Genomic DNA, 9,682 nt, shown 5'->3' on the forward strand with positions numbered 1-9,682 from the left:
AAACTAGTACTATTTGTGATAAAAACAAGAAGAAAACTTTTGTAATGAAAGGTGATGAGAAAGTCCAAACTCCCGTGTATCATCTTTGCTCTTCCCTATAGACAAGAAAACGTTACATGGTAGAAGCATCGGCGTCTATCCGACAGACATTCTTGAGGACGTTCCAACGGAACACTATTTTAATGAACAAATACCCAACTTAAAATTTTTCTTCTTTCCACTAATACAGTAAAAGTGCAGTGTTAGTATATTGGTGATAATAAGACAGAATATTATAAGAAGAGTATCTGTGTTGTTGCCACGTTTTGATAATACTCCTTTAGATCGGTATAAATTGTTTCTTTTAGCTGGCAGGTATTTATACCGATAACTTGATCAGGAAAAAATAAATGCATGGACAACAAAAGTAACATAGCAGAAGGAGGCTCCCGAATACCTTTTAACATTCTCCATTTAACTAAATACTCAGGTCACAGTACAGACGACCTGGATCGATTTTTCATGCTATTTGACTAGTTTGCCTTACTCCAGTCGTGGACTCCCGAAAAGAAAAAGGAAAAACTACCAATGTATTTACAAGATGTAGCCCTCGATTTTGTACTGGAATTAGAAGTAGGCTACAAGATCAGTTTATTAATCTTAATTACGACCAATTAAAAACCAAATCAATTTCATTATCTCGTCCAAACCTACCAGCCTACAAGATAGAATTAGAAATCTTTCAAATTCGACAGAACGAAGATGAACCAGTCGACGTATATTTTATTAGAAAATTAAGAGCAATTAGACAACTCATGTCAGGGGCCACGGAGGAACAGAAGATTCACTTCCTATCATTAGGATTGCAAAGGATTTTTTTTTTTTTTTTTTTTTTTTACAGAAAATAGCTCTAGAATCTTTTCAAGCAGCTGCAGAAGTGACTTCATGATTTAGAAAAGGCTCAGAACCTCATGAAGAAGAGGAATTACGTGGCATTGTCGCAGGCGATTCATTCTTTTAACGGCTAACCCCACCGCCCAACATTTCCTTTACATGAACTTAACAACCAAGCGATTCCGAATTCTTTAATGCCAAGTTATACGCATAATCCCACTTCTACTGTACACAACCTTCACCTGTACCTAATTATTCGCCAATACAATACTCGCAACCTTTACCTTCTGCACCGCCACTGCAGAACGTTCCCCCTCCACGGTCAACTTCCAGTCAACCTGAAGTTTTAAATCCTAATTCTCACCAAAATCAAAATCCTCCCTCACAACCTCCTCATACCGACTTATCCAAGCAAATGGCTGAACTTTCGTTATTAATTACACAGAACGCCATGCGCAATAACTTTAGGCGCAATAATGGAGGAAGAAATTGGCAGAGAAACGGGCATCAAAAAGGAAGGCGCGAAGAATAACGGAAAAGGAAATTACAGAAATAAACATAATAAAAATTTTAACAAGGGCGATAAAATATCTGTATATGCCATCTGTTACAAGAAAAATCATGATGCATCTTCCTGCTGGAATAACCCTAAAAAATCAAATTCGGGAAACGCGTAAGTGGACTCGTAGGGCATAGTCAAGCCTTGCGGGCCATTCCAGAACAGTGAGCGCGAGCCATACAATAAGCACACAACCAGTGGTGGAAACACGGCATTTCATAAGTAGCACACTCAAATTCGTCTTAATATAAATAAGCCATGCTCTGTACTATTATCATTATTTTAAATTTTACTAAGTTTCTACTTACCTGTACTATTTATGAAGGAATATTGTTGTAGTCTTGATATCACGCGATCCATCAATTCATTAGTAAAGCTGTTGTTTGGAGCGTACATTAATTTTGGATTCTTCATTAAACCTTTTATCATATCACTTTCTGTAGCAGCTGGCATAACCATTGCTTCCTTGTAATAAGTAACGTAACTCCATTTTGGAACAACGTAAAAGAGACACAAACCTATAGTAATTAGAATTTCAATCAGGTTTAAAAACCAATGTCTCCGTCGAATTAACAGGTCTTTCCACACAATAACCATAAACTTTCTCAAAATTCCAGCCATTTTTGAAGGCGAAGTATTGGCTTTAAAATGTATTACAGCATCTTCAACTCCTTTTGCTCTGGATTTGATTATAAGCTACAGTCTATAAATACCTAGAAATATATGAATGTTATAATAAACAAATGTTATTACTGTTTTGAAATTGTTAACATAAGTTCATTTTGTGACACACCACTATTTCCCATTATCAAATAGAGAAATAAGCTAACTTTAAGTAGCAATTTCAAGAATATTGGAAACACATGTGTAAGCCTATATTCCTCAATATCCCATATCTAAATGAATAAATAAATAAGAATAGTTTGTTCAATATTGAATAATTTATTTCTTAATAATCAATAACAAAATTAAAATAACTGAACTACGTCTATTCTACATACAGAGTATAACACAAGGGTAGCATTTATAAGACCTAAACGGCGTAAGACATAAAACTATAGCCACTAGATCTAAATTTTAGGTATTGTGCCGTTTAGGTATTGTGCAGTGTCCCCTAACAATACGTCTTACAACGCTTGGATTATGATACTACACATAAATACAAAACAAAAAAGTGCATGATGTGACTCATAGTGAAATGCGGTGTCTTAACCGTGTTATGAACTGTCGCAAATGTTGGAAAATGACATATGGTATCTGATTGCGGATAAACGAGAGATGCGAGAAGAAGCGGTTCCAAACTTTTTGAAGGAAGTAGTATCTGAGTGACAAAAGCAGAGTAGTAGGGGAGTGGTGGGAACGCGGTGCAAGGATTTGCACAAAGGAAAGACAGGGATCTGGTGTCTTGTACAGAGGTGTTAATTTTACTCCGACCTCACTTATCCTCGCCCTCGCGAAGTAGTTGCCCATCGCCCTCGCAGTGACAGTTGTCCCTCGCTCTCGTACACTCTCACCCTCACGAAGGAAGTTGTCCATGGCCCTCGCCCTCGTGCTGGAAACTTGTCCACGCTCTCAAGCATCCTCGCCCTCGCAGTAATAGTTGGTCCTTGCCTTCGTCCCCCTGGCACTCGCGAAAGAAATTGTCTAGCGCCCACGGCCTTGTGTTGGAAATTTGTCCTTGTTCTCGTGCATCCTCAATCTTACAGTGACAGTTGGCCCTCGCCCTCATTCACCCACACCCTCGCGAAGGAAGTTGTTCATCTCCCTTGCACTGCCAGTTGACCCTTGCCTTCGTTCACCCTCGCGCTCGTGAAGGAAGTTGTCCATCGCCCTCGGCCTTGTGTTGGAAATTTGTCCTCGTTCTCGTGCATCCTTAACCTCACAGTGACAGTTGTTCCTCGCCCTCGCGAATGAAGTTTTCCATCGCCCTCGTGATGGAAACTTATACCCGCCATCGCAGTTGCAGTTGACAATTGTTCTCGTGAAGGGAGTTGTCCGTGGTCGTCGCGTCATTGTCGGCGAGGAAATTTGAGGGTGAGGATGCCCTTGAGAGGGTCGCCCTCACGAGGATGAACAATTAAGAGCCGTATAGGACATTAGGTTCGTCAATTATGCACAATCAAAAATTATCCGCGACCGAAACGAACATCGGAAAAAGTAGCGATGGCCGCTACAGATGTGTTCAAGTACGGGCGCTAAACAACATTGTAAGGATCCCCACATCATGACAAAAGCACATGTCAACACAACACGTGTTATTGATTGTAAACAGCGTAGCAAACGAGAAGCCTACACGAAATACACATAAAAATTGATACCTGTTATCTACACAATATTCCGCGTCAAAGGTCGTTTAAATTGTGTTTAGATCATTTCCGGTTGTCCCTGTAGAGCGTCCGGAAGTTACCCCTAACTCCAACCTTCGAAAAGCCGACGTAGGTCCGTGAGAAACGGATTTTCGTGGAAAGCGCCATGATGGCAAAATTCTTAATAATGTTTTGTTCTGCTGATATAGGCACATAAAATAACCAAATAGCAAGACCACAGGTTGATTTGTTACATCATGAGAGCAATTTGGTTAGGAAAAAACGTGTTCGGTCAACCTGTATTTCGCTATCAATATTCGTTTTCGGAGTTGTAGTAACAATAGAGCGGATACTCAGAACAACACCAAAAATTGCCAAACTGTAGTCTGATATGTCTACTTGAACATACTAAAGACTAAGACTGTTCTTGAAGTCCGCTATATATAAAACAAAACGTTGCACTTGAAATCGCATGTATGATATGACTCCACAGTAAAGCACAAAAAATCAATGATGCAAACAATAAACTATCAAAGGAAAATATGTGAAGACTTTTTTGTTAAATATCGTCCTGAAGAATGCTTGATCGTATTCTGCATCGTCAGTTCAGTCATCATTCACTTAACCCTTTGCATCTTCAACGTAATCCTCCTAAGATGCTGGGCCATGGAATGGGGTTGGGTCATGCGTGCGAAACCGTAGATACCACAAGACCGATGCTACGTGAGCACAGCAGCCTATCACCCCGGCACCGGTCTTACACGGGGAGTACGATTCCAGAATATCAACAACATCGTACTTTATTCAGAGAGTGTAGGTGCGGGAAGCTGTGTGGCGAGACTGGATTTTAACACAACTGACATAATCCTTTTGCTGATTAAGAAACAATTCATGGGCGAATCCCTTCACGAATCATGGGCGGGATCACTTCAGAATTGATCCTCAAGTAATAACCGTCGAATATGAATCACCTTTTAATAATTATTCAAGTTTCTTTACCACATTTCTATAATTATCCAGTAATCCTTTATCTCTATTCCCTTTTCCCTTTCTCCTTTTCTGCCTTTCTCCTACCTCCTTCTCTTCTTTCTCACTCTTTCTTTTCTTCCTTCTAATAAAACTGAAGATAGGTCGCGACTGAGAGTTGTCGCTACAGATACGCTCATTAAATTGCTTTGATGTTCCTCTTTGGAAGTCCGATATGAATTAGTTATCCTAAAACATACAAACAATTCCAAAACTCATCCAGTTATTTTTGATTTCATATTTGGCTAAATTATCAAATTACAAGATTTCAGTTTAAAAAATAGCGACTATCCCACTCACAACCTACGTTCTTCTACAGCGTGAGCACAGAAACAGTATCTGATTTTAAAGTGCCATATAATTAATATTTAACTGAATATTTACATGAAATTTTGTACAGAGCTCAGTAAACTCAAAGTATTTTCCCATCTATCTTTTCAGAATCCTAGTTCTGACCAGGGCAGCTAGAGGGCAGTAACATCGAAAATGGCGTTCACACCACAGCAACGAAGCTGGTGCGTTTTACAATTTGCAAAAACAAGCAGTTTTGTGAGAGTGCAGCGTGATTTCAAATGACAATTTAATGCTGATCCACTCACACACAAATCCATTGTGAAGTGGCATAGAACGTTTATTGAGACGGGGTGCATTTGTTATCAAAGAAAAGAACATTCAGGGCGACGTCCAGTCTCCGAAGAAACTGTGGAGCGCGTAAGACCAGCCTTCGTACACAGCCCACAGAATTTTACACGTAAAGCTAGCAGAGAGTTGCAGATGCCACAAACAACAGTAAACAAGATCTTACGCGAGCGTTTGCGGTGTTACCCGTACCGATTGCAGTTGGTTCAGAAGTTATACCCACAAGACAAGGTAAAGCGCCGTGAGTTCTGTGAGACTATGCAAACTTTCATGAAGGACGACGAAAACTTTCTGACGAAGATCATTTTCAGCGATGAGGCGACATTTCACTTAAGTGGAAAGGTGAATAGACACAATGTAAGGATATGGGGAACCCAGAATCCTCATGCAACTGTAAATGTGGAACGTGACTCACCGAAAATCAATGTCTTTTGTGCAGTATCAGAGCGTCGGGTGCACGGTCCGTTCTTCTTTCAGGAACAAACAATTACGGGTGAAAGTTACTTAGCATTGCTACGTAACTGGTTCATTCCGCAACTTAGTAATGCAGAGATCGACGACTTCGTTCTACAACAAGATGGAGCACCGCCACACTGGCATCGTGCTGTACGCAGGTTTCTAAACGAGAACCTTCCAAACCGATGGATAGGGCGCTCTGGAGTCAATGATCAAGTTCTTTGCAAGTGGCCTCCAAGATCACCTGACCTCACTGTTTGTGACTTCTTTCTGTGGGGATTTGTGAAGGACAAAGTGTATGCAACTCCACTACCCGCAACTCTGAACGATCTCCAAGAACGCATCAGTGATGCTGTCAACCCCATCACACCGGATATGCTTCACAACGTGTGGTTGGAGCTAGATTACCGCCTTGATATTTCCCGCGTTACAGGTGGCGCGCACATCGAGTGTTTGTGATTTCAATTATTGCTACAAAAACTTTTTGAGTTTATGTATCACTGTTCAAAATTTCAGCAAAATATTCCTTCCCATATTAAATTTACACTAATATGAAACCTGGGACTGTTTCTGTGCTCACCCTGTATATTTCATTGGGTTTAACGTCACGTTCAGCAGCGAGGCTATATGAGACGTGGGCCTACTGATTGACGTGGAATCGGAACAACATGACCTCCCGCCGGGGATCGAACCCAGGTCTCCCACGCCAAAGGCGCGCACGCTAACTGCTTAGCCACGAAGGAGCTCTGAAACGATGATATATCAAGGGGAGTTTTTTTGGGGGATCGTTTCAATATCCTACGAGTAGATTCCATCTCATCCAATAATTCTCTATTCATACCGAAAGTGGTAGAAATTAACCATTTCCGATTTAAATTTTGATGCCATACAACAGAAACAATAATAACGTCAATTGGCTTTTTAGAACTAATTCAGAATCTAAAGAAAGTATAGTAACTTCACTCACATCTCTGTACTAAAATCGAAGTGTATAACAGAAGCCGGGTTTCAGCCTTGTATGTCCCTGTTCGGGATAAGCCATTTTATGAGTGTTTTGGGTTCAATTCTTCCCTATCCCAGTTCAGATAAGTCATATATCGTAATCCTGGGTTCGTTTCTACGTCCTATGAGGAAAAATCATGTAATGATGAGATCGAGTTCCAATTATCATAAGGAAGAATACACACTCACGGTTATCAGGTTCAGGTGCATTAAATAACCACAAGAAGGTTGAGTTGTGTGCCCACCGTCACTGGTGAGTCAAACACATTACGGCTATATCGATAATACATCTCTCATCGATAATTTCAAAAAGAACACTTGTGGGTGAAAAATAAAAGACAATGCTGACACCGGATGGTTGCAGAGGGAGAGAGAGAGAAATATACCTTTGCACTGCGCCACTTTCAATGTACTTTACCTGTAACCTAATAAAATATTAAATTATGCATGTACTACGTACTAATACTTATCCTCTTACACAATAGACAATAACACGAGAAAATACGCACAATAACACTATTTAGTAGCTGTTGCCAGATTTCAAATAATTACACAATACGAATATTTTTGATATATATATTTTTAAATTTTAGGCAATTAGAAACACATTTGTACACCTCACATAAAATAGATTTTGTTGAGAAAATTATGGTAGACCACAGGAAACGAACCCAAACACCCTCTTATATATGGCTTATCTCGATTAGGGACATCCGAGAACAGAACCCTGATTTACTCTTATAAGTAGTTGAAATTTGCTACTACTACTTCCGCTTTCAGTATTGATCTCCATAGAGCATAAACGGAAATATATATAGCGATAAACAATATTTACGAATACATTCAGCGTTCCACGAGCAGATCTCATTTCCTCAGGTAATTCTCCACTCACACCGGAAGTAATAGAAATTTACAATTTCCGGTTTTAACGTTGATCGCCATAGAATAAACATCGTAATGTCGGTAGAAAGGAACAAACAATTTTTGCAATCGATTCAACGTCTGAACCTGAAGAAAATATACTATGTTCACCAGCAGCTCTCTACTAAAACCGTAAGAGGTAGAAATTTACTTCAACTTCTGGTTTCTTTATTGATCTTCATAGAGCAAAAAAACTGTAAGAGTTGGTAAGTAATGTGTTTTGATATGGATTCAGCATCCGAAGAACATATTCTATGTTTGTCTTATTCCTCTTTTGCAACCAGTAGTTATACACGTGTAGTATTTACAATTTCGGTATTAAATTCATATAGTTACGACGTCTACAGTAGTTTCACTGCGAAACGAAACTCATTTGTTTAGCCTATTACTTTGTTTGAAGTATTTTTTTGTATGTTTTCTTGGAAATAAACTGAAATTTGGATGTGATTTTAATGATTTTTCTTCAAACCTCGTTAAATTTTCCTTGCGTTCCAAAATGAATATATACACCTGTAAATTTAACACTACTTCAATTATATTTGATTATTAAATGTTAGGAACCAGGAATTATACTTCTGCTATGGCTATTGTAACTCGTCATGCTTGAAGGATCGCATTACCCGGGAAAATGAGGAAAAAGGGAAGCAAGCAGCCTGGTATCTCAATGTTAGGTACCATCCAGCATATGCCTCGTGTGAATTAGGAAAACCAAAGGAAAAGCCTCACTCAGAATGATTGGCCTGGAAATGATTTTTCCAACTTTCCGACCGAGTGCCCACACCGGGAACCGAACTCGGGACCGTCAATGCCAAAGGCGAGAGCCGTAGAGCCTATGCCATGCGAGGCCACCCATTATTGAATATTAAAATTATGTGGCCGCAAGGCAAAATCTGAAACGTCACATTGAGCTCAAATTAATTTTATATATCAACCGGTTTTGAATGTTGTTTCCAATCTTAAGGCAAAATGACATATATTAATGTCGTTTTCTCTTTCATAAAAATCAGCGGTAAAATCTGTCAACAACACTGTTCAAATTTCAACTTTTTGTTACTTACAAAGACAAAAGCAGATTTCCTCTGTAGATTTTTGGACGTTGAGGACGAAAATAACAGTAAAAGAGTCTCCTAGCTCAAGTTTCTGAGTAAATCGACTGTTATGTTTTACATATAACGGAATGTGACCTTATATTAACAATATGCACATATAGCGTTGTAAAAATTAAATTATTGTTTACAATTGATTTGTGTACCCAGGCACGATTTCGTAATAGGGGGGGAAGGGTGTCCGTGACATGAAATATTGTGGTTATCACACCAGGGGCTCGATCATTCTAAACTATTTTACTGGCAACATATATTGGTTCCTTTAGCCAGGATTTCGTAATGAGGGGGAGGGGGTCGTGACTTGAAATGGCTTGTTATACACAAGGGCGCCGATTTCTCTGAAACTTTTGGGGGCCCATTCATAAAAGAAATACATATAACAAGAGGAATACATATAAAAATGCATATCCATAAAATACAGGGATGCCCACATGAGCTTTTGGGGGAGCGGCCCCCCAGGATTGTCGCCCTTGGTTACACACCAAGGGTTCGATCAATCTAAACTATTTTACTGGCAACATACCCATATTAGTTTGTTAGGACCATAAAATGAGGATATGTTAATATTTTAATAACAAACTATAAAGAAATCTCGAGTAAAAGAATATTTAAAAAATATTGAAAAAGATTTAGTCTTCCGAGGTCATTCGAATTCGGTTCTAGTTGTCTTCTTCCTTCTTCTTTTTCTTATCTTCGATTAATGCCGTCAAAGATAGCAACGAGATCTCTTTCGGCGGTAAACACATCCTATAAAATGGATTAGTGTTACCCTGAAATTCAAAATTACTTTAACA

At 39.2% G+C, this 9,682-nt stretch overlaps 1 protein-coding gene across 1 annotated transcript in view; it reads right to left on the reverse strand.

The window, feature by feature from the left end:
- LOC145694711 (phospholipid-transporting ATPase ABCA3-like) overlaps positions 1 to 9,682 on the reverse strand; it is a 147,661-nt gene that overhangs the window by 111,159 nt on the left and 26,820 nt on the right. The window contains exon 2 of the mRNA XM_081771240.1: positions 1,741 to 2,145. Within this exon, the coding sequence (XP_081627366.1) occupies positions 1,741 to 2,053 (313 nt within the window). The 5' untranslated portion in view covers positions 2,054 to 2,145. The remainder of the gene's footprint in view (positions 1 to 1,740; positions 2,146 to 9,682) is intronic.

Source organism: Thermobia domestica, chromosome 9 (genome assembly GCF_964235325.1).
Source record: "Thermobia domestica chromosome 9, izTheDome1.hap1.1, whole genome shotgun sequence".
Lineage (NCBI taxonomy): Eukaryota > Metazoa > Arthropoda > Insecta > Zygentoma > Lepismatidae > Thermobia > Thermobia domestica.